The sequence below is a fragment of the Homarus americanus genome, unplaced genomic scaffold, assembly GCF_018991925.1.
Source record: "Homarus americanus isolate GMGI-L3 unplaced genomic scaffold, GMGI_Hamer_2.0 scaffold28051, whole genome shotgun sequence".
NCBI lineage: Eukaryota > Metazoa > Arthropoda > Malacostraca > Decapoda > Nephropidae > Homarus > Homarus americanus.
The window spans coordinates 610,214-636,455 of record NW_024720144.1 but is presented as its reverse complement, the minus strand read 5'-3'; the positions used below and the strand labels follow the sequence as shown (position 1 = coordinate 636,455).

Below are 26,242 nucleotides of genomic sequence, written 5' to 3'. Positions count from 1 at the left end.
AACCATCCACTCTAATATGCAATGTTCCAGCAATATGCTGGAATAAAATGCATATCCATCTGCTAGGGTCAGAATCATCAGCAGTATAACCCCTTGAACCTCCTATTATGTGGGTCCAAGGCACTCCAATCAATCAATCAAACAAACACTTTACAGTACACAATTTCACTTTCCATTCTATTCTTCCAAATTTGTTCTCATTTTCTGTGTTTCAATGCATGCTCCTGCAGTATAAAAAGCTTACATCAGTACTGCCAACTTCTACCCTAACTCTTATACCTTACAGTCAAACAGATATGGCAATGAACTTTATGGATCTCAAGGCTGAATCCTCCACTTACACTCATGAGCAGTTCCCTCCATTACATGACTATTGGAGATCTCTGGCTGAGAAGAGTACAACATGGTGGCCCTTAAGTTGGCAGGGTTTACTCCAGGTCCATACTTCTGTACTAATGCAGTCTCATAGTCTGGCGCTGGCCGGTACTGAGGGAGGAGGCTCCTGCGGCAAACAAAATACAAAATAACTGTTGGGAGAAGTGTTGTGTTTTCCTAAAATTGAGCATCTAGGAACGGGACCAATTAACTGGAAACATTTGGGATCAGGAGATAGTTGCGTGACCTCTGTATGCACAGTAGCTAAAGCAACTATCTGTGCATACTTTGTGGGAAACAATATGAGACCATGGACGATGAATTTTGGTATATGAGAGCTGTCACTAGTCACACGATTTTTTTTAGAGCATATCGACCCACACCTGCACAGATAGTTGTTTTAGCTACTGTACAGTAAATGGAGAAGCAGGATGCAGCTAGAAGACAAGTGGGTATTACAGAAAATGTTTACCAAGCTGTGCATGTGGATGGAGAAGACACACAAACTGTTCCTGTACCTTAATGTATATCAATGCTTCTTTCCTTCACTGGGAAACACACACCCTCTATAAAGTGAGTCACTCAGTGTCACTATGTGCACCTGTCATATACTTGGGGTCATTATGAGGACATGTGAGTAACTGCATTACAAGCAACATCTGTGAGTCACTTGACATATTTATGACTAACTGAGAGTCACGTGGGATCATTGTGATCACCATAATGATACCTGTGAGTAACTTACCATCATACAACAGAGAAACATTTTTGAGCAATTATAACAAACAGTATAAAATTTATAACCTTAAAATCAATCCATTAAAAGCTTTTGTCTTGCAATCAACAGACCCATGCACCCTTTTAGTGCAGCAATTTCCTTTTATGTGCGATACCTAATGCATGTCTCACAGATCCCTTGTGTCCATCTAAATGGTGCTAGTGGTGGTAACTCTTATCATGTGATGTCAACTCCTGTCACTTCACCTCACACCTGCATGGTGTGTAGGAAGGCAGAGCCAGCACCTGTGAACACCTACTCTATCTACCCCCCTACAATCTAGTGTCAGTGGTGATAACACTCGTCATGTGAGGTCATAACTCGTCACCTCACAACTACAGGGTGTGTAGGTGGCTCCTTGATCACCTACCCTAATTATCATCCCCCCCCATAATCTGGTGCCAGTGGCAGCAACACTTGTCATGTGAAGTCATAATTCCTGTCGCCTCACTTCTAGGGCCTCTCAGCTTGGTGGTTCCTTTGTAATGTTAACAAGTTGACTGACTGACTGACTAGAGGTAGGTTGGCAGCTTAATGTAGAGGTAAATTACCTGCACCTGACATAGGTCACTAGTCCTGATTAAACATGTATGGGGAGATGGGGTCACATAGCATACTATGACAAATTTCCATCTAGGTATTTACCTCAAAATATTAGTCCATTCACCAGAACACGAAAAATCACTTGCCTGGCCCCCTAGTCTCAGCATGCAAGACTGCCAGGGACTGCTAAACTGCACAGCCTGGCTTAAACACTTTGAGTAAGGTGTTTCCATTCAGCTATATCAAATAAACAAGTAAATGTAGAGCAAACCTTCTAAAACTTGTTCTGGTTGTTGGAAGACTAAGATTTGAAGAATAGAGAGTCACTTGTTGCCCTCCTCCATCCCGCTGTTGTTGTTGCTGTTGAGACTGTTGTTGTTGTTGCAAAGCTGATGGTTGTGACACTTGATTATGAGATGTTAAGACAACCTGTCAAAAGAAAATATAAATATAACTACACAAACTTTAAGAGCTTTATAGAGAAAGATAAACAAAATAAAACAAATGCTACTTCCTATTACAGTAAAACCCCCACAAAATTTTAGGGTTAAATTCCTGTACAAGGCTTTGTTTTTGTACACAGTGTTGTGTGAACTCGTGAGTATGTGGGAATAAATACCCAATATTCCTCAAGACATTTGACTATGTGTCTTCCCAAATGTTAGTCAAAGTACAATAGTATTTGTGATACCATTGACACAATAAATCTTAGAAGTGGGCTTATAATACGATTCATGATTTAATAACAAAGGAATGAATATTTTGCTCATAAATACGTTGGAGATACTGATGGATGTGTTAGTGTGTAGTGGTGAAGACAGTGGCAGGCATTATTTCTATCTTTGTTTTAAGTTAAAATTTTCTCTCTCATTTTCTTGCTTGATGCAACTTCACCAGAATGTTATACAGGGCACTTTGCATACAGTACTTTATAATACACGCAGAACTATTACAAAGAAGAAACAAATGTAGCAAGGATGTTATAAAATGATCTGCATTGACCAACACTATTCTTGCTTCCATGGCACATCCAAGATGGCTGGCAGAAGACTTACCATCTGAATAACTAATGAACTAGCATCACCAATCACAATGACCTGATTATGTTACATGAAATTTATCCACATTTTATAATGCACATTATAGCAATTATGTTTGAGTTTATTATACATTTTTCATGCACACAAATTAATTTTTTTCTGGAGATATAATGTAATCAATTTGATTTTTCACAACAATAGTGCCGTTATCCTGGAGGCTCTATCCATGTACATCTTAGATGATACTGAAACCACCAATTTGCAATAACTATCTTTATTTCTTAAAAAAAAAAATCCATGAAATATATCTATCAGCAAACCCATGTGGTCCTCTTTATGGTGCGTTTTTTCCCTTACCTAATCACACTTTAAATTTCTTTTTCGTTCTTTAAATTTTCACATTTCTTTTCTCTAATTTCATCCACACTATCATGTGTTGGTTCATACTTGAATTATTGCCGAGTCCATTAGTTTAGCTTTAAAATTTATTTATAGACATCTACTGTACTGACCCTGCCCAGTAACTATTTACACAACCACCATCTTCTGGTTCACAAGTATATGTATCATAAGCCTCTTCCATGTTTTTCACCATCTGGATATATAAACTGATGTTCTTTCTCACTAGTGCAATTTCAATTTATTCAACTAACTTCACTTCATCCCAAATGTCCCAATGCAACTTTTCCAGTGACCAGAAAATATTTCCATACCTCCTACCTTTGCATAATGCTCTCACAGTCCAGTTCCTACTTTAGGACTATGCCTCCTCATTCTTAAGCTTTGCATTTTGCTGTTTAATGTCTAAAGCTTTGTTTTACTATGAAAGTGCTTGCAAGCACATGAGGCAATTCAGTTTGACCTTCAGATGAAATTGGTCCAACAGAATTGCCCAAAAATCATCTGCAATGTCAGTGCATGGTTGCTCTTGAGCAAGACCTGATATGCAATCAGGTAAGAAGCCCAATGCCTTGTCTCACCATAATATTATTGTATAGTGATGTATGATATATATGGACACAAAGTAGTACCTTCAGCTGTATATTATTATATTACTCTTATATTACTCTTATTAATTATGTATAGTAAAGTATTACAGAACATGTATTAATTCTATGTAATATTCCATTTATTGTGCACCATGTTATGTATATAAATTATCACATTTATACTTTATGTATTCAGCTTGTGAATGCTGGCATCTGTACAGGCCAGCGCGTAGTAATACATAGATAGATAAAGAGAGAAGACAGAGTCCTCGTGGCGTGACCACGGGCTTCTGCGTCCTATTGTATATATATATCTCCCGTACGAGAATAGAACCTACTTTTAAGACAACAAGTGTTTGTGTATACCCTCAGTAGTATAGAACATTCTTTGGGTATCCCTAGCAACACGCTAGAAGTGATATAAAAGTTATTAATGAGCCTTAGTGATAAAGTTTTTTCATACCACACTCTGGTAATGGACCAGCCCTTCACATGGTTAATTTTAAACAACAAAACTAGTAAGGCCTTTAAGACATAAAAAGAAAGCCATACAGCAGACCTTTCCCTGTATAACAGAGTAATATGAGGAGAATATAGTGTATGAACCTACAACACCATACATATTACTGACTAAGCTTCTTCAATTTTTACTTCCTCTAAAATCCCCCAATCCTCACCCTGTGCTCTCTTCATAATATAATATAAAAAATAAATAAAAAATCAACAATCTTTACTCGACATCGAATCTATAATTTGTTCTCAACTCCTATGAGGAGGTTACATTATGATGTAGATACTCAGGGATACCTAAGGTGCCCTGAGGTAAAAGAAAAGATAATTTTCAACAGGAATTTTTTTTTAACTAACTTGGTTCTGTTGAGGATGGTGAGTGGTATTTAAAGAATATGCTGACTGTGACAACAACGCATATGATGGGTCACTCATCAACTGTGAACTGGAAGACTCTACTGTAGCACCCAGGTGACCACTTGACTCTGCCGACTAAGTGAAAAAAATAAAAAATAAATAAAATATAAAAATAAATAATTAACATAAACTTATTCAATTCCACATTTAAACATCTCCTATAAAACCAAATTAAATCATATTGCAGGTCTGACCTCTATATTCCGTCACCCTCAGGACCAGACCACGGGAGTTTGCTCCCGAGATCCCACTAAGTAATCATATGTCTAACTCCTTGGCTTGCCAAATCTCTTTATAACAAAAATACTGTAACAAAATACGTACAATCCATATTTGAGGCACATACAACCAGAATGGACAAACCACCAAGAGAAAAAATGGAGACCTCTGCCCGCCACCCTAACCGTCAGCCCCGCACATAGTGATACGTGGGTAGTTTTAATTAATAGCAAATTTGACCATATTGCCACTTCCATTCTCAGTAACCGAATCTCTCTTGGGATGCAGATGTGGTTTCCTTATCCTTTTGTGAATAAATCTTGATTTTGACCACAGTGGCACTTTATCCACTCTGGTCATACACATATCATTTATTGTTTTGTTATAAAAAATAATATAAAGAAAAAATACAGGTAGCTCCAACTTAACACAAGCCACACCATATAAAGGCGCCATCATGCCAGAGCCCGCCTCTGGGTCACACATATATCGTTATGACTGGCTAAGTGACCAAAGAGTAACAAGTGAGGTGCTCCGCATTACAAGGGGGTGAAGCGCCAAATTTAAAAAGCAGAGAGAAACGTGTTAAAAGTTTTTCGAAGTTCAAACAACCATAACTTTGTTGTTTTTTAAGCAAGAGGGTTATTTTTTTTATCGTGCAGCTCAATCCCTCTCCTAGCGAACTTGAAAACTGGGAGTTAGTACTGTGAATAGATATTATTTTATTAAGAGTTGAATGAGAATAACTACCCATCATGTATGGTTGTTTGAACTTCAAACCAACAATAATCGCATTTTCTGCAAAATTTTCTTATTATTGTCGAATAATACTGTAAAACAAGTTAATGGTCACCAAAAGCAACACTCGTCTTACACCCACCCCCCCCCCAAAAAAAAAGAAAGAAAGAATTTAAAAAAACTCATTTGCCTATCAGTATTTATCTTTCGATCCCTATTATTAGCCAAAGATTTATAATAATGTTTGGTATAATACGTAGTGTATAATAATAAGGAAACATCCCCCCCAACGTAATTAACATACAAATACAAAGGCGAAGAAACTTTGCATAATCTTGGGTAAAAAAAAGTATTATGATAATAGTATTACAATCATACTTTGTTTAGTTCCTTAGTTTTATTATTCCAGACGATTGTAGTAAGTTAAAGTTATGTAAATTCTGAGGAGTGCGTATAACTTTAATGGCCTCGTCATAATAAATCACGTGCTGTTCAAAGTCTTTCTCTGCCCTCTCTAAAAATTGCTCCTCTCACTCTGAATGGGATGTGAAAGGACTTTCAACCATATTTCTAGTCTAGCTAGGGGGTTACATCCAACGCCAACATGTAGAGGAAGGGTGGAAATAGTAATATCCACCAAAAAAACGCATTTTGCCCGGGTTGGCGCTTTACCCCCTTGTAATGCTGAGCGCCTCAAGTGTGATGCTGAGAGCAAGAGACAAAAGAAAATATATTTTGGTTGAGATGAAAATTAGTGATTGAACTTTTTGAACAGAGAGCACTGCCAACATTACTGGTACAATGGGCCTTCATGAGCCAATCATACATACAATTTGTGCAAATGCAGGTACAGTAATTACAACAGTTCACAACCCAAACTGTCACAATATTCTCTGGCTTGGTAATATTGTACAACAGTTCACAACTGACAATTTCTGGCTTCTTTAAATGAGGCTGTGACCTCAAGTGTAAGAAAACCATTAAATACTGTATATCTTTAATGTTCCATTTCTTGGTGAAGCATTAAATACAGTAGTACTGTACTCTTAATATTGTATGTTTCATTAACTAGGTTTTTAAAGATATAAATAACTATCAAACAAAGAGTCGATCTGCTGATGAAGACGTAGTTCCCCCACCAGTATGTTGTAACCTCACAACATGAGTCACCTTGAGTCTGAGCAACTGCAGCCCAGAAACTGTTGTTAAGACTCGGAGTTATTATATGTTAATAAGTGTTTTGAAATATTGGAATTAGTGTTGAAGTGAGAAAAAGTAGTCTCAAAGAATTGATTACTGTACTGCACTCTTATCCTCTTCACCACTGGTCGGTTCACTACTGCATCGTACTGTAGCCTCTTTGCCTTTAGTGTAAGAACATTTAAATGTGTCTTTAATGTTTAATTTCTTAGAGAAGCATTAATTATGTCTAAGGATACATTAAATATATTTTTAAATTTAATAATAGAAGAAGACAATCAGCTGATAAAAGCCTAGGTTATCCAGCACCAATTATTTACATAGCCTGAGTATGGATGACAACAATACATGTTCTAGTATTCCAAGTGGAAAGGCTAAGACATACAGCATGCCCTTAATGTTCGTGGGGTTTGGGTCTCAAAATGGCCGTGAACTGCCAGAACCGCGAATGTCATTTGCTGACCATTGGGGGGGGATATACATTTTAATTTTTGTGCAAACAAACGTATATTGCCTTTGTTTGCCCTTAGGGCAATTATTTATTTTACCTGTACTGTATATATATGAGTGTATGAGAGTGTGTGTGTGTGTGTGTGTGTGTGTGTGTGTGTGTGTGTGTGTGTGTGTGTGTGTGTGTGTGTGTAGCCACACACTCAAATAAATCATAATGGGAAAATCCTCTCACAAATAATCAGACAAAACAACAAAATGTTTTGAGATGTAAGAAAAAATGTGAGTCTACCCTCAAATCAACTCTATGCTTTGCTATTAAAGTTGGGTTGATTGAGTTGACATATGGCAATTTCTTGTCAAAATAAGTCTCTAGAACGAATGGCATCTGAGCGCCAGCTGGCTTGATACGTAGATCAAACCAACAAAATTTCTTCAGTAGCCAACCCAACACGAAGGATGTCAGTAATTGTGGTGTAATACTGTACTTTTTTTACAGTATGTATGTAGGATGGTGTGTGCATGTTACTGAGTAAAAATAAATGAAGAAAGTTGCGTATATCTACCCGAAAATATGAGTTGGAAAACAACCATAACACCTCACAGCCGTAGTTTTCTTAAAATAAAATATACAGTACCAGGTAATGTGAGGAATAAATAAATATAACACAAATAAATAAGTTAAAAAAAAAACATTATTATTGCCAAACCAGTAATAAAAGCTAAATGAAAGTTTAACATATTCGCCATTTGCATACACTACCTGCTCCACCATAGTAACGAAGATCAGCTGCAACATTGATTCCCTAGCAACGCTCCCCACCAGCTGCACACTATGCTTTTCTCCCATTACGTGTTTGCCATTAGAACAATTATTTCCTTTACCTTTTTTCACTATGTAATTAAGATGGTGTGTGCATGTAACCAAGTGAAAATAAATAAAAAATGTTACATAAATCTACCCAAAAATAACAGCTGAAAAAACCATAACATCTCAAAGCTTGGCCCAGCAGCCTGGTGGTTACAATGATGAACTAACCTAGCTATAATACCATAAGTAATCACTATTCTATCAGTAAACACTTATAATAACATTAAATTCAGTGAACTATGGCAGGGAGTGAGAAGAGTTACAACTGCAAACGAAGTGCTAACTAGCAGTCACTCACTCCCCTACCCACTACTGTTGCCAGGCACATGTATGGGAGAAATACATGATCTTTTTTTCTCTCTTCACTTGTTTGGGCACCTTCCTGCAGCTGGATGAAGGTGGTTGAGGACATATGGGAGCCATCACAAGCACAAGGAGCACAGTTGTTAGAGAGCAGAGTAACACATGCACGAACCAGACAAGCATTTAACCCGGACTGTCAATGAGGTTTAGTGAGCGCACATGGCCCAACCACCTGGGACAAGAGAAACACCTTGCGGGATGCCATAAATCTTGCGGATTCCCTGTCCTGGCTGTGAAAATGCCAAGTACATACTTTAAAACTACCTGCAGACATTCTTGGGTATACTGTATCCAGGGTATCATTCGCGAATAATCGAAGGATGCGAATTGTAAGGGCATGCTGTATTTGTAATTTAGTATCTTTAATATCAAGGCTTCAATTCTGGCTAATCAATTACAAAGTATAGTATTCATAAAGGGATTCCCAGGTTTTTAAATATATGTATTGAAGAGTAAGTGCCACAGTCATCTCCAGTATATTCAACAAATTTCTTAAGTTAAAGTGCTCTTAATCCCTAAAGTTATTTAAAGCAAACATAAAATGATCTACTGTAGTGACAATCCTCATGCAACAATGGAAAGCCGTCATCTCAAAACCTGGTAAGATTCCACCATACTCAGGATATAACAAAATATAAGCGAATACCGTATAGAGAAGCCAACAGAAAATAAACATAAGAGCTCTCAATGAACTTCTAGTCCAAACAAGTACAGGTGCCCACAAGTATAGTGTTCCATCCCACAGTGGCCTTTCTGAACATGTGGTAGTGTCGGATTTATTCATAAAGTGATTCTGACGTTGGTACATGTTCACGTAGACCACTGAGGGATGGAACACTATATCTGTGGGCACCTATACATCACACCCCTGTTGCTAGTGTAACCAAGACGAGGAACTGACCTGTTGTATATAAGACATATCAAACTGTGGCAGTGTGGTGGTGTAGGAGGCTAAGGCTCCCTGATCTGCAGAGCTCCTCATGGTCAACTCTCCCAGCCCACCACGACTATCCACCTGTGAAGAAAATTTTAGAGAAATTAAATATACCATCAGAGAGAAATTCTGTACATAAGTAGCCCCCTTAAAATGCATTACATACAACACTCACCTGTAGCAGTAAAACTGCATTTGTTTTTAGACCCAGTTCTTTACTAAGAGTGGAAGAAAGGGAGTGCTATGCTCCCTTTTGGCTATTCTTACAGCGATATCTTATACATTTAGTTTATATAAATTGACATATCAAAATATTATTTATTTCTCAATTTATTCTATACTTTTATCATCCTGGGTGGTTAAATCAATTTGGGGATAATCAATAGCCATAGAACATTTTAGTTCTCAGCAGTCTTCAATATATCACTTTTTTATGAGGATTAGCCAACCAGGGCACAGATCACTAACCCACACCGGGGCCGGGGATAGTAACACTAATCATAAAAAATATAAATAAAATATATTAATAATAAAAAATGCCCTCAACTTATTAATATTCCATCTGCCATTTCTTAACTATGCCCAGCTGATTCCACATTATATTCAAATCTTCCAATATTAAAAACTGTACTGTACTACACTCCTAACATAGCTCTCAATCCTTTCTTGTGTTAGTACTTGTTTATCAAACAATCTGAGAACTATTAACAGAGCTTTAATTATCAAATTGCAAATAATAATACTGATGATCTCAAAGTGGAATCCTCTGGGAGAATATCATTTTCAATTAATAGGTCATATGGAATTGGCTACAAAATTAACACAAAAAGTTTTGCATGTAGTAAGCCAGTATAATGAAAAGTGGCTGATCAATGCTAGTTCAAGAGACAATGACAGTATGTGACTAACCATATCATGTGAAGCACTGAGGTGCTGGAGCTGTGCTGTCATGACAGAGCTCTGTAGGTCTGGGATGGCCAGGCTACGGGTATCAGTGCCACTGTTCCCTTCCAGTACCTCCTGGTTCCTCTTGTAGAAGGTGTGCTGAAATATTCCATAATTAGTCCGAGATAACCAAGATTAATATTCAGTGGGACGTGAAACCAAATTAATAAACCTGAAATTGGGACTACAGGACAATACATCCTGTACCCCTGTAATGGCTATAAAAATTTCAGTAGAAGTCTTCCTGATATGAATAATTTGTCTTACAAATCACCACCAAAATGTTAACAACACAACTTGGAAGGTAATATAACACGATACACACTAAATGGTTTAAACCCTCCCAGAATTTATGAGAGGATGTGACCCCACACTGTTAAATTTACAAGTTATACAGCACAGCAGTAAATGATGTTTGTGGTGTTCATCTCATTGCAAGACAAAACTGACATAATGGCATTAACGTTAAATATTCTAATTTTATCAAAGTTTTAAAATCTTTTACCCAGGACTTATTCCTTTATTTAAAAGAGCTAATTATTGTACATAGGCGAATATTAACTTTCAAGGCACTACAATCTAAAATAATTTACAATTCCTTTGACCCTGAGAAGAATACAATGTCTCATATGAATAGACAGAAAGATAGATAAAGATATACTGTAGATAATATGGAAACCTAAAATCCAATACATATGCACTAACTCACCTGTTTGACACACATCTTCCAAACATACTTGGCAGCATCAGGCTCATCAAAAGTAAAGTGAACAGTTTCGTCTGTTCGCTGACACTCGATACCAAAGTTACGTTTGTTGTTGACCAGGTTCGTAATGTCATTCCATCTGCAATACATGATACAAGGGGTTAAACAAAGATACTGTACTGTATAAAAAGAAGACCCATACAGGTACATCAAGTAGTCAAAATAAAATTTATTCATAACAGCTTTTTAAAGAATAAAGAGCTAGTACAAATACAAGTTCCTCACTTTTGCCATAATGTAACTGAGAAAAAATAGGAATTTGTACACAAGATATGGTGACCAAATACAGTTGTGTACACACATAAAATGTGATTAAGGAATCTCATTATGCCTTGCATCGTGCAATAAGTATTCAGGTATTGAACAGCATAGTAAAGGTACTTTACAGGTATGAAAAATAAGAGCATACCTGTACACCTCTGTATCACTGGGTCAATGACTCATCAGAGTTATTCTCTCCATTGTTACTAATGAATGGCTCCCTTACAAAAGCAAAATAACCTCACCTGTAGAATATGTGCGTGTGCCCAGCTGCAGGTCTGACATCTATACCCATAAGTGATGTGCCAAGATAAACCTCACTACCACGCTCATCCTGCAATAATACCGAGTTATTAAGCTAAAGGTACAGAGATGAACAATTCTTAATTTAGCAAACTGTAATTGAACATTAAAAGTTTTTTGTTCCTAACACTTATTACTTCAGATGCAAGTACTTAAAAACTAATATTCACATTCAAGGAAAAAGATGACTTGGAATTTTGATGGTTAGGAAAGTATGCCTCTCGCAGGGTACAAAACTATGCAGAAACTTACCCTGGCCATGAAAGTTTCTTGCCCATACCCATCAAGACGCTGAGCCTCTAGTATGTAGTAAGTCTCAGCCAAGGCTTGTGCTAGGCCCTGTAGCGAGGAATACTGCCACACCACCGCCTCCAGCAATGCTGCCACCTCCCCATCACTTCCCACCTGCTGCTCCACCATACACAACCATCAAAATTAAGGTTAATAAAAAGTGTAAGATATACCAGTACTTAACATGGATAATATTTACTTGATTAAGATGGATATAATGAGCACAGATATACATAGAGAAGGGGAAGTGGATGGTAGTATCTGAAGAAATATGATAGTGTATAATGCACAAAAGACGTTGCAGCCACAAATCTGTACACTGGGTTAAGGATTAATTTAAGAAAAGAGTAGAAAACAAAAACAAACACCAAAAGTATAAAGTGAAGTTTATACTAACAACAACTTAAATCATCTGTGTGGTACTATTAAACCGGCAGTAAAGTGATTTCCCCCCCAAAATTTTATATTATCAACATATTGTAGTAACAAACTGGCTTTAACCTTACTTTTGGGAAGAGCATAAAATCCTTGAGGTATTCTGCTGTATGACGATCTGGCTGGTGGTCACCAAATTCAGCTGTTTGACGAAGAAATAAAGAATCAAACATAAGTTTTTTGGGGGGAAGCAACACAGTCAGACGTATGCATAGAGAATCACTGCTATATATTATTAGGAGAGTAGAAAGACACTGTACATGGGTGTCTGGAAATACAAACATGGGGGTAAATCCAGTAGCTGGTGTTACTTGTGGAAGCATTGCTGTGAGAGAAGTAAGAGAAGGGTAATTGGAGAGCTGGGTAGTATCATGAAGGTCAGGAACATAAGCTTCAGTGTAAAGAAGGAACTCAGGGACTGTATTTCCTATTTTAATTGATGGCCAAGAAATAGAAACCTGGAAAGGTAGAAGAGGTCCTAAAATTCAACCCAGTGAGATAAATTACCTGAAAGCTGTATTTGGGGTAACCAGAAAAGAAGGATTAAAAAACAGTGATGTGTACAGTATAGGGATTTAGGAAAGGCAGAGAAGGCAAAGATAACCTGTAGGATGGTGGAATCGGTAAAAAGGAGGTCACTGAGATGGTATGGAAATGTGAGAACAATGCATGAAAGGACAGTAAAGAGAGTGTACAGGGGCAATGTCTGATGCATTAGATAGAAGGAAACCTCCCCTGCAGAGTGAGCCAGTACAGATTAGATATACAGCCTCATCTCTTTATTTAGCTGGTTCCTCAATCACAAGGCTCCTTTGATTGGTACAAGAAATCAAGGATTGATCACAGAAAACCTATTTCATCGATGAATTAGGGCAGAGAGACTCAGAACCCTCCCCTCCTTATTCCCATTGATTCCATTGTAATTATTCCTTGATACAAATATAGATATATTGTATATACTGTACAGGCAGTGATTTTGGGTTAAAATCAAATTTATTAGTTAATGCAAATGTATAATGAAAGGGATTGGATATGCAATCCTCGATTTCCAAACATCAGTATAGTTGCAAACAAAATTATCTGAACTCTTGGCAATATCTGGCTTCTACTTTTGGGTCATACAGTACTATTTATGATTGGAGGAGCCATGCCAAATGACAGTGACTAACCTTGGAGACTGTAAGAGGCAAGCAGAACAGCTTGCTCATGGTTGCACCGTAGTTTACCCTCCAACACATCTTGCTTAACCTGCAGGAAGTAGTGTGACCTATAAAAAAAAAAAAAAAAAAACAATTAATCCTTTTTGGTCATTAATGTGGGTTATGTTAGTTCTCTACTATTCACGTTACTCTCTCCAATGAGGCTTGATGATTTTACTTTATTTATCTTGGCACACATTATAAACATACTTATGAAAAACTAATGGTACAAACCATATACTGTAGGGGTGAAGTAGGCAGCATATATACTATCTTATGTCCACTACACCCACAGCACAGTACCTGCTGCCTTACTTCTACCACCACTACAGCTTCTAATGGTAAATACATGTACTGTACAATCCTATGCTGAGTTGTCTCTATCTTTCTCTTTCTTCATTTACCTTCAAAACTTTCTTTGTTTTTATTCATTTTCTATTATTTTGTGTTTATTTTCTATCAGTTAAGTGAATTACTATATGAGAATGTTTACAAACAATCAGAATTTTCTCTTAACTAGACAGGTGCCACATACCAATTAGTCTAGTTAAGGGAGACTTCAGCTACTGTAAATGTCAGCTGGAGGTCACACCAACATCTCTGGCAAAACTCACCTGGTGACATCATCCTGCAGCAGAGACACATCGTGGATATAGTAAAGGACAGCTAATGCAAGGGCCGGGGATTGAGCATATTTGTCTAACTGTTTCTTCAAAGGTCGATCCAGTTCTACCCATCTGACTTTGGGGTATGGCTTCTTGCTCATGTAACGTAGACCAAAAAATTCAGGCTGGAATAGAATGCATTGTCAAATACAGACTCTAAAATCTACTGAACTAAAATCATAACCAACAGTATAATACTACTTACATTGCTCCAGATGGGTCACTGCCTACCCTTCACATAGCTGACCCATAAAAGTCTTCACAAAACACATAAGTTTATAAAAAATATAATTAAGATAAAGCAAACTGAGAAAATCACTGTTAACTCTTAACCAGTGTCTGCCCAATTATTCTACTGTATATCATCCCCTTAAAAGGCCATTTCATTCTCTGGTATTTTGTTGTGTTCCCCACTCACCAAATATCAGGTTCACAGCACTGTACCAACCTTGATGGAGTCTTTCCTAAAATTCATTAGCAAACCCATAAAACTGACAAATTTCCCCTTTGCATCTTTGAAGCTGCAGGAAATAGGTAATGTTTTAATAGTTAATCAGGTATCATTCTACTTTCTTTCAGAACTGTATTTCAGTCTATACAAAATGTTGAAGTTTCAAAATCTACAACACTGTTGTCTGCTACAGCTTCATCAAAAAACATCTTTCCTTCCTACAACCATGTTCAACTTTCTTCTTTTCTTTACACTTCAAGTTTTACCACCAACTCCACATGGTGTGTTTAAGAAAATACACAACATTTAACTGTAAAAAAAATGAAATTAATACTAATACTGTACTGTATTTTATAATGGTACTGTATTCTTGACTGCAAAATTACATAAAGACAAGTCCCAAGAGACAACAGTACCTGGTGTAATGAGAGCCTCTGAAACACATTGTGTAGACAGTCCTGGCCTGTTGAATCAGCTGAAAGTGTACACTCTAGTGTGGTCTTGTCTAGCAGCTCTACGCTGATGACGAGCACATTGCGCGACAACACATTATAATGCCTTGTCTTCTTTAGCCGCAACTTGAAAGGCATTTTAACCTGCAAAACATTATTAGCACATAAAAGCACATATTGCTACAATACATAAATAATGTGGACAGAAATTTTAAAATAATTTTTACAATAGCCACACTAAAAAGTCGCCTATGTTTGTAGATACAGAAACAAGTACAGTACAGTATACTCTCTAGCTAATGGAATCCGATATACTGTACTGTACTGTATAGCAAACTCTCGAATTAGCAGAAGGAATTTTTCCGTTATTTTTCACTCGATTTAGTGAACTAGTTCGCTAAATCGAGATTAATTTCATTAATACGCTCACACCTCAGAAACATGATATGTACATAGAAACATTATCATGGCTTACCTTAAACCTTAAAGGTCTGAAGTCGTCCCAGAGCGCCCAATGTCGTCAATCTAGCAGTTAATTTTTTTTAATTTTCCCGCGTGAGTAGCGCGACTCTTATTGTGGCAATAACTCATCCCCGCTCACCTACACTTCTCCTTGACCGCATCTTAAGCAAATAATCAGTATAACAGTTGTTACCATGGAGGAAGATCATGCATCTACCTCTCTGGATTACCCACTTAGAACTCCAGCTCCCAAGCCCTGCCACTTCAAGCCACAGAGTGTATATAGTGTAATAATAAGGAACCATGTGAAGGTGTTGTGAAGTTGTAAGAACATGGAGTGAGTTGGTAGTGCTCTACCGTTAATGTAACAGCACCATTTGTATTATATCCAGTATAAATATTCACCCAAATGTATCATACCAAATTATTCACCAAGTTATTCAACTGTGCCTCAGCTATTGACATTATTCATGGCTGAGGTTGCAGTTCCTTTGGGGGAGCGAGCGAGGTCAGCTCATGTTAGCACAACAGTACTATATCTGACGTGTAGGCGAGGTCAACCAAGTCATAACATACCTGGCCTGCTCCTCCCTCTCTCTCTTGGTTAAGAGAGGCTGGGGAGAGATCAGACTCATATTTTTTGTTACCCAGAGAACACCTCACTTAAGTGTTCTCCTGTGTACGTACACTAAAACACTTCCCCTAGTAGAGAAGGTATAATATATTCTCAACTGAACTAAGTACCTGTGGAACTATAATTTTCTACAATAAAGAAAAACCAACAAAGTGTTTACTTCAGCCCTGCCACTTATTAATTCCAAAGCTAATATATATATTTGTGTGTGATATATATCTATAAAAAGGACCAACACATTCACTCCCAGATGCGAGATAACTGCTAGATGGGTGCTGAGGTACGATGTCTCGCCGACTTCTCCAACTCGTCAATAACCATAGGTGGTGAGTACAGGTTGACAATCCCTTATCCGAAATCCTTGGGGCCAGAGGCATTTCGGATTTCGGAATTTTTCGGTTTTCAGAATGGTTAGGTTTTTTTTTTTAATGAGTAGTAGCCCACCCGGACATAGATCACTGACCCACATTAGGGCCTGGGGGGCGAAAATATAATAAAAAAAGTATAATAATAATAATAATAATAATAATAATAATAATAATAATAATAATAATAATAATTATAATAATTCATAGGTCTAGGTCGTGTTTCTCACTTTTGATCTTTTTTTCATTCTTGTATTTCTTTATTATTATTATTATTATTTTATTATTACAGTATTATTGTTATTATTATTAAATCTATTATTATTATTTTATTTTGGTGTATTTTTATTAAATTTTTATTTACTATGAATAATGTATTATAATTATTATTACTATTATATTTTCGCCCCCCATGCCCTGATGTGGGTCAGTGATCTATGCTCGGGTGGGCTAATCCCTGTTTAAAAAAAAAAAAAAAAAACTTGCCCCCCAAAAAACTTTCGGTTTTCAGAGCTTTTCGGTTTTCGGAATTTCGGATAAAGGGTTGTCAACCTGTATAGTAATAATTATGTTATTTCCTATTGGCTAACATTTCATATGATTAGAAATTTCATTTTTTTAGCCTACTTTTCAGTTTTTGAAGGGAGACCTTTAAGGGTTAAACTAGGGGGTTTGATGTTTGTTTTAATTTTTTCTATAATTTCCAAAACCTTTTCCAATTGATAGCCAAACTCTTTTGACTTTCTCCCAACACCACTTTGTTTCTGAGACCTCTGAGAGACTTTCGGCATAATGTCTAAACACAGAATAGTTAGTTGACCGAAATATAGACCGAGAGGTAGCAGTGGACAACACACGCGGTGGCGGCAGGACACAGACTGAGCAGATGTAAACAAACTCCATGCACTAAGCAGCGCATTTGGCAAGGAATTTAATGTGGAAAGTTCAATTTAGCAGAAATTTCAATTTAACGGAAAGGGGTTGCTCAAATTACTCTGTTAAATCGAGAAAATACTGTATACTGGGTATATTTGCTACAACAAAATTAGATTGATTTGGTATAAAAATATGAGATCCACTGCTAAATATACTGTACTAGTAGCACATGTGTTTGTTTTAGTTTCCTATGTAAATGTCATCCTCAGCCATTCTTAATAAGAACAAAACAAATAAAGGATTTTAATGTGATTCTGATCTTTTAAAATGTTAGTTTTTACATAATGTAGTATTATTGATATGTAATTTGCCTTAGTATGCCTTATTGTGGGTAAAAACAAGTACTATATATTAAATGCGTCCTCCGAAAGCATGAATTTGCTACCAGAGTTTAACAGTTAATTCATGTATACTGTATAAGATTTCTGATAAGCTTCCTATGTGCTCATGTTTGAAATAATGAATGTGTGTATCTTTATATAATTTAGCTAAATATCTTTCTCGTCAGAAACGGTCATCCCAATGATTATTATGAATAAACTCATTTAGAAATACTGCAACATTATCTCAGGACGAAATCGGACAGATTTGCAACAGCCACTCAGTTGTAACTCTTGAGGAGGGGGCAGGGCATCTCTTCCCAGCAGGGAAAAATGTACTATAATACAGTACATGTACTGTACAGTACCTGTTCAACCCTCCCTTAAAATCCAAACAACTCTTAGTTTAAGCTTGGGTTTGATTTAGTAGTAAATTTGAACCACAATGTAGCTAAGTACTGACCAGTGGTCTGGCACTAGTCCACTTACTCTACATATATCAGGTGCAAACTATGACCATACAGAAGAGGAAAACGATACATTACAGTATAGAAAGGTGAGAATCAACCAGGTTACCCAATAAATGGTTTAATACTCCTTTCCTTCTCAATTCTGGAAAAAAGTTTATGCACCTTATATAAAAAGTTTATCTTATCCTATTTTACCTTCATCAGGTAACACTAGTGTAGAACTGGTGCATGGTGGAGACCCTCCACTGCATCCCGCCGCTGCTCACCTCTGTTGTGTCATGCCACCACCCTGAGTGATACACACAAACCTTAGTCACACATAAGGGTTATCACTGTTGATAGTGAAGCTAACATCAGAGGATGTGTTTTAAGGGTACAGCTGATTTGGTTAGTTTTAGATATTGCTACAGTGATAAATGTAGGTGTATGTACAAAACATAATAGTGTTAAATACTGTACTGTCCAGTAACTAATATGTCTGACTGGTTACAGTAGATGCAAAGGCATCCTAGAAGTAAAAGCAAACAAAATCATACAGGTATGATGTTCGTGACTGGTTCGAACAACATTGCACGTTATATATCATAATTATGGCAGGTTACCATGCCATACTGCACATGATACAGGGTTATAATGTACAACACCTATAGGTACTGGCATTTACTATATCAGCTCACTTTGACTTTTCTTAGATGGAAGCATAGGCTTTGTGTAGTACTTCAGAATATAAAGTAACCACAATTAAACAACGAAAGAGGCATGTTGATGACAACACTTCTCCAGAGGCAGGCTAGAATGGTTGCAAATAAAAATATATACTGTACAATCGGTTCAGAATAGTGATAGAATGCTGCCAAAAGGATAATGATGACATCAGAAATGAGGCTCACAAATTTGCAGAAAAGTATCCCTTGATTAACATACGGATCTTCGTTCAGTATGCCCAGAAGACTGTAGTAGTATCTATTACCGGCTCCAATCCTGGCTATAATTTACATTGGTATTTACATAATTATTTCTTCTTCAATCTTGTATTCTTATGTCATAAGTAATCAAAGGTATTTAAAGGACTCGATTTTTTAAATATTCATTCAACTAATACTAATAAGTTGTGGGTTTTGCCTTGGGTTTCTTTCCATGATCATTGTCTTGGTCTTATCCATGGCATCACGAAAATTGTGACCAAGTCCCAGGTTGCTGATCTGACTTTCTGCCTCATTTACACACAATTGCAGGGTCTCAATTGTTTCTCTTACTATTGACAACACAACATATATATATTGTTCCTCACTTTTGATTTTGTTTTTCATTTTGTATTTCTTTGTGGTTCTTTATTATTATTATTATTATTATTATTATTATTATTATTATTATTATTATTATTATTATTATTATTATTATTTCGCCCCCCAGGCCCCGATGTGGGTCAGTGACCTGTGCATTGGGTGGGCTAATTCCCGTAAAAAAATAAAAAAATAAATAAAGCCACTCCTCGACTTACAACCACCCGGACATACGACCGTCCCAGTCGTACTAAATTTTTTTCAAATTACGTATTTTCGTGTCCCGACGTTAGTGATTGCGCTGTGTACTGACAAAATTTTCGCTTGTAATTCCCTTTAAAATGGCTAGCAAACTTAAATGTGAGAGTTCTCGTAGTGCTGAGAAGAAAAAGACACCCATTTTAGATTTTCTATGTACTGTATTATTTTCGCATTTTCGACTTACGACCTGGATTTGGGTCCCTAACCCCGTCGAAAGTCGAGGAGTGGCTGTACGAGCATTCTAATTTTGATCTTATTTAATTCATTTCCTTCCTGCATATGTCTCATAAATTGGGTTCAAGTTATCTTGTAAATGGGTATGACTTGACATGTTCTGATTGGTATGATTTGCTTGAGTATGAGTTGTCCAGCACCGGAATTATTAGATCTATAGATTGCAAATGCCAAAATCCCCGAACAAGATGGTTGTACATAAATAAAATAATACCAATTTATGATCAACCTTAAACACGTTACAGTACTGTACAGTCAAACCTCTATTCGACAGACAATATACAGCTCCTCCCCGACTTACGACGGGGTTAGGGACCCAAATCCAGGTCGGAAGTCGAAATGGTCACAAGTCAAAAATGCTTAAATAATACATAGAAAATCTAAAATGGGTGTCTCTTTTTCTTCTCAACACCACAAAACTCTAACTTTTAAGCTTGCCAGCCATTTTAAAGTGAATTACAAAGGAAAATTCTCTGTGTACTGACATTGGGACTCGAAAATATGTAATTTGACAAAATTTTAGCACGAATGAGGCAGGTTGTAAGTGTGGGTGGTCGTAAGTCGAGGAGGAGCTGTATAGAGAAAAGTCGTTTATATCAAGGGTCCATATGATATGAAACCTTCATCTAAAGAGCTATATGGAGATTAAAGTCTATTTTATCGAGGGTCTGTTGGATGCAAAACCCTCCATCTAACGGATTACAAGGAGAGAGAAGTCCATTACATGGAGGTTTCACTGTACTCTTAAGAACCCATAGAATGATCAGTACAGTACATGAGATAGACCAACTGCTCGACTGGCTAGTGAGCTAAAAAGTGGCAAAGAATATAAGGTACAATTGAATTTTAGGTATCATCATTTCAGTAATGCAGCGAATTCAGGTTTAGGTTGGGTTGAAATGTTTTTCTGATGGTTTTTGGTGTCCTTCAGAAAATAGGTGCATGAACGAAAAGATAATTTTACCCAAATTTATACCTTTAACTGAGAAGAGTATTTCTGGATAATCTTCATTGTTGTTATTTAATCAAGCGAATATCACTGTTAATCGTCATCTACTATAATATAGAGCAGTAATTATTGACGAATGAACCCGCAGCCGATTTTCCATAGAAAACGATTATAAAAACACTGCAATTTCACTGTTTTATAGTGGACACTTGTATTTTGTGCAAATGTGTTAAAAAGTGGTTATTTAAATATTAAACCTAACCTATCCTTAGTTGATATGAGAAAAAAGCAGCAGAAGCATTGTTAGAAGACCTCACCAACCTAACCAAACAAATCTACCTAACCTTACAAACCTACCTAACTTCCGGACCCCCGTTATTAAACCAAAAGAACTTACTGTGATACCGTGTAAATTTATGTTTTTTGTGTAAGTGAGAGCAGCCGCCCGTACCAAACACTCACAAGCATACACTGAGCTTCGGCGTTGATTCGGATCCGGCCCTGACAGCGGAGGGTTTTGAAATACGTCAATATGATTGGGGGCTTACATCCTGGGATGAGACGTCAACGCCACATTACCGCTGAGAAGAAGTAGTGCGTGCCTAGGCACCTAATTATCCACCAAACAAAGCATTTCCACAAGAAATGCTGATCTTATCAGAACTCACTGAAGAAAAGAGTAAGAAAATAAACAGCAAAACAAATAACTCTTCCGCGGGTCAGTCGTCAATATTAACCTATAGAGGTGAGGTTTGGTAGGATTTAGTTTGACTAAGTTAGCTTCAGTTACATTATGTGTAGCTAAATTAAGTTAAAGAATAGTTAGGATGTTTGGGTTGTGCTACATACAGAAAGTTTAAGTTACACAACATAAAATGAGCCTGCCTGTCCTAACAAAGACTGCCTCAGTTTGGCTGGGCCGAGGCCTATACAGAAAATATTTTTGTATCACTAAAACAACTAACCCTAACACTACATAATAAAACAAAAACAACAGCATGCAATTCTGTCTGTCAGACCAACTACACTGAGGAAAACAGTCTAGACTTACATTGTTATTGGGTTATGTGCTCAGGGAAGAGAGTAAGCCAGGGCGTGGGTGTAGGTGATGTCCTGCCGCCCCCAAGCAGGTGTAACACAGGTGGGCCAGGTGTATTATACACTCCCTCCCTCCGTCCCACCCCTCACCTCACATTCACGTGCTGCTACCAGGCGTCGTTTATCACCCAATGTGCGATATTCCTTCCCAGAACACTCTGTGTGTCCTGTAAATTGTGGACCAAGTTCACTGAACACTGTGACCAGTTACCCCGTGACACAGACTGCGAGAGGCGACACCCACACTACCTCTCTCACTCCTTTCACAACTTCCACTACCTTCCTCTCCCTCCGCTCCCGATCCCTTCTCGCCAACCTTTAATTCAAATGTCGCCAGAATGGCGTGAAAATTTCGCCACTGTAAACTATATTTCCATTCATCCCATTTAATTTTAAATTTACTTATTGGATCAACATTAATCTATAAACAACTATGGCAAGGTCTACAGAAAAAAATAATTCCAAAGTCCCGCGACTGTAGCCTTGCCTCACAACTCTTGATCCGGGTTCGAATCTCGCCTGAGTCGGGTGTAAGAAGGGTGTCATCCAGTGACCCTCCCAAACACTGCAGGTACAGTATTCTCTGATGGGCGCTGTAAAAACGATCAACCAATAACCTGATAAGTGACGAATCGAATGGATTCAAATATCGTCAAAATATATATTTTTTTAAATATAGTCCACGAAATATTACTAAAAACCTAGATATGTAATCGTTCCACATAAGCTATATAGGCTCAATGTTGAACGAAATTTAGATTTATTAACTAAAACCAGTAAACAGAGCATGTGTGTGTATGTGTGTACATGGGCCCTAGTTTGTGTGGTTGGGGTCTACACGAGCTGTATACATAGGTAACATACACCAAGCATTTCCTCCCTTGTTCAGTGTACCCCACCCAATTATAGACTACGTGAACTAACATTTGATGAGGGTGACACACACAAGCGTTCCACAAACTATCACAAATCCACATGCGCTGAACAAACCAAATACTGTACTGACTTGTACAATATGCCCCCCCCCCTCAACAAATGCCCTAAATGAAGCCTAGACCAAACCTAATTTAATTTCTTTGTATTGTCTGATGTTAATTACAATCTTTCAATAAAAAATAAAACAAATAATCTCGTCCAACTTGCTAATCAATGAGGTAACATAACTGTAAACAGAATTCACGAGCGCTTGGAATGAATAAATTGTAGTTTAAAATAGCTCAAGGGTCATTTAACGGCACATCCTGTTTCCGAATATTACAAGTCCGCTCCCACATGAGGAAGCCAGTACAGATTATGAGCAAGTGATGTTTTTGTCACATGTATTGGGTTTATTAATAAACTCATAAATGAATAAGAGGAAGTGAGGTGCTAAAAGTAACACTAGTCATTATACTCGTAGCTTAATTTCTCGTTTGGAAGCTACGAGTATATTGACTAGTGTTAATTTTAGCACCTCACTTCCACATATTCATTTAGAAGTTTATTGATAAACCCAGTACATCACTGGGTGGTGAGGTCGTTGATTTTATATATATATATATATATATATATATATATATATATATATATATATATATATATATATATATATATATATATATATATATATATATATATATATATATATATATATATATTTTTTTTTTTTTTTTTTTTTTTTCCTCTTCACCAAATGATATCGGCTCTGTTACGCACTGATGGCAAGTACTAGGCATGCACCGGTATATCGTAGGTAGTAGGTAGCTATCAAACAGGGAGGTACTACCGCCTGGGAAGATATTGGAAGCATAATGTGTTGTCTAATGGTAGACCCTGCTGCCATATGGCATCACAAAAATTGTGACCAAATCCCAGGTTGCTCATCTGACTTTTTGCCCCATTTACGCACAATTGCAGGGTCTCAATTGTTTCTCTTACTTTGACAACACAACATACATATATTGTTTCTCACCTTTGTTTATTTTTTCATTTTTGTATTTCTTTATGATTATTATTATTACATTTCCCCCCCAGGCCCCGATGTGGGTCAGTGACCTGTGCCAGGTGGGCTAATCCCAGTAAAAAAAAAAAAAAAAAATATATATATATATATATATATATATATATATATATATATATATATATATATATATATATATGTGTGTGTGTGTGTGTGTGTGTGTGTGTGTAACCAGTTATGTACCCGTCCGTGCAGTCTGGATTACTTAAGCACGACCACACCACGTGTTCACCTTATTGTTCGTGACTTCCTAGGTCGACTGCAACAGTGCTTAACCTCTTATGTGGCTCATCGACATTACTTATTTTACTTTACCTTCGTCACTGATCGATCTGTTAGCCGCTTGGGCGGTAAGTCACGTTTATGTAATTTTCTTTAGATATGTTGTCTACTACCTTTCCTCTGCCATGTGTCTGTGTGTACAGTTTCTTCTCACAGAAATACCTGGACCCCTTGAGAAGTGACACCAGCAGTAGACGGCCAGGAAATCAATATTAGTTCCAAAACAAATACGAAATTAACCTGGACTTTTATATCTCTACTTGGAAAGTCAGCATGCACACTGAACTTAAAACTCAACTTTTCTCCCTTTAAGGGAAAAAGAGACACTAATGTTTCCTATTTATCACCCCTTCGATCACAATACCTCGCCAGGGTGCCCTTATTAAAGTTACACTTCACAGAATCTGGGTGAGGGTATGCGTGTTGTACACTTGTTAAATATCACATAGCTCTCCGTCTCGAGTATGTGTAGTGTACTGCATTTACTTTTTTATTAAACATTGTGGAGTGGTGCTAATGCAATAGTTGCCAACTCGCCAGGCTAACATGGAGAACGAATATAAGAATACTTCTTTGCATAGATGGTGGTGGTAGACCTATGGAATGGTCTACCACCTCAAGATTAAAAAAAACAAACATTGTTGGGCTTCAAAAATTATCACGAATAATGGAGGGACCCTATACACAGGCCACTGGCCTTCCCTTGGCATGGTCATCTCTAGTGGGTGGCCAGTTAAGAAATAAGGTAAATGACCGTACTATGAAGCATGGACAGTATATTAAAGTTACATGGCAGTGTGTAATCACTGTGCAACAATTTTTTGTTTATGTTGATTTTGATGTTTCTTTACTAATTTAGACATGCTGATTACGAATCTGCCATTGGTTTTGCCATGCTGTCAATATTTTTTTTTTGAAAAATTAACAATATAACTGTGCATATTTAATACATATAAAGGTTTATTAAAACAAACACCAATCAATAAAAATAGCAAAAAAAAAAAAGGGAAAAATACGATATTTCAAATTGAGGGCTTGACTAAAAGCTGTCTGGCAACTGCCTGGAGAATAAGGTCGGTGGAAGGGCACAAGATCAGTGCTGCTTCAACTGTAAAGGTTTTGTTGGACATGCTCAACTATACAAGAAACAATTGGGATGTATGTGGAGACTTCAAGATGATAGGTTTCCTGCTTGGACTACAAGGTGGCTATACCAAGTATTCTTGTTTTCTCTGTCTATGGGATAGTAGGGCAGATGACAAACACTATGACAGAAGAGATAGGCATGTCTGAAGCGAAATAACTTCTGGTGCACACAATGTATGTAACAATGCTCTTATTCAAAGAGAGAAGATATTGCTGCCATCACTTCACATAAAGCTAGGGCTTGTGAAGCAGTTTATCAAAGCATTAAGCCCAGAAAGTAGCGCCTTTAAACATGTCCGCTGAATGTTCCCAAAATTGTCTGAGGCCAAAGTCAAAGGCGGCATCATCATTGGACCACATATTAGGCAGATGTTGGCATCTAAAGATTTGGAAGACAAAATGTCAACTGCTGAAAAAAATCCCTGGCAAGCATTTCGGCTTATAGTACATGGGTTTCTGGGCAACCAGAAGTCTGAGGACTACAAAGAACTGGTGGAAAATTTAATTTTATGTTATAGAGAACTTGGCTGCAGAATGTCACTGAAGTTACACTACTTGGACTTCTTCAGACCAAACTTGGGACACGTGAGTGAAGAGCATGGTGAACG

The 26,242-nt window shown here is 37.2% G+C and overlaps 1 protein-coding gene across 4 annotated transcripts in view; it reads right to left on the bottom strand.

Moving 5' to 3' along the window:
- Window positions 1-22,500, bottom strand: part of LOC121860413 (tyrosine-protein phosphatase non-receptor type 14-like) — a 53,896-nt gene extending 31,396 nt beyond the window's left edge. For 3 of the 4 annotated variants that reach the window (XM_042357562.1, XM_042357560.1, XM_042357559.1), the window contains exons 1-14: window positions 22,161-22,500; window positions 18,578-18,671; window positions 15,160-15,339; window positions 14,242-14,417; window positions 13,598-13,695; window positions 12,500-12,570; window positions 11,955-12,110; window positions 11,645-11,733; window positions 11,082-11,217; window positions 10,337-10,471; window positions 9,395-9,508; window positions 4,593-4,727; window positions 1,968-2,125; window positions 342-502 (exon numbers count right to left, since the gene is read on the bottom strand). In XM_042357562.1, coding sequence (XP_042213496.1) covers window positions 342-502; window positions 1,968-2,125; window positions 4,593-4,727; window positions 9,395-9,508; window positions 10,337-10,471; window positions 11,082-11,217; window positions 11,645-11,733; window positions 11,955-12,110; window positions 12,500-12,570; window positions 13,598-13,695; window positions 14,242-14,417; window positions 15,160-15,339; window positions 18,578-18,583 — 1,615 coding nt within the window. In that variant the 5' untranslated portion in view covers window positions 18,584-18,671; window positions 22,161-22,500. The remainder of the gene's footprint in view (window positions 1-341; window positions 503-1,967; window positions 2,126-4,592; window positions 4,728-9,394; window positions 9,509-10,336; window positions 10,472-11,081; window positions 11,218-11,644; window positions 11,734-11,954; window positions 12,111-12,499; window positions 12,571-13,597; window positions 13,696-14,241; window positions 14,418-15,159; window positions 15,340-18,577; window positions 18,672-22,160) is intronic. The other variant, XM_042357561.1, reaches the window with a different exon arrangement.
- Between the last annotated feature and the right edge of the window lie 3,742 nt (window positions 22,501-26,242).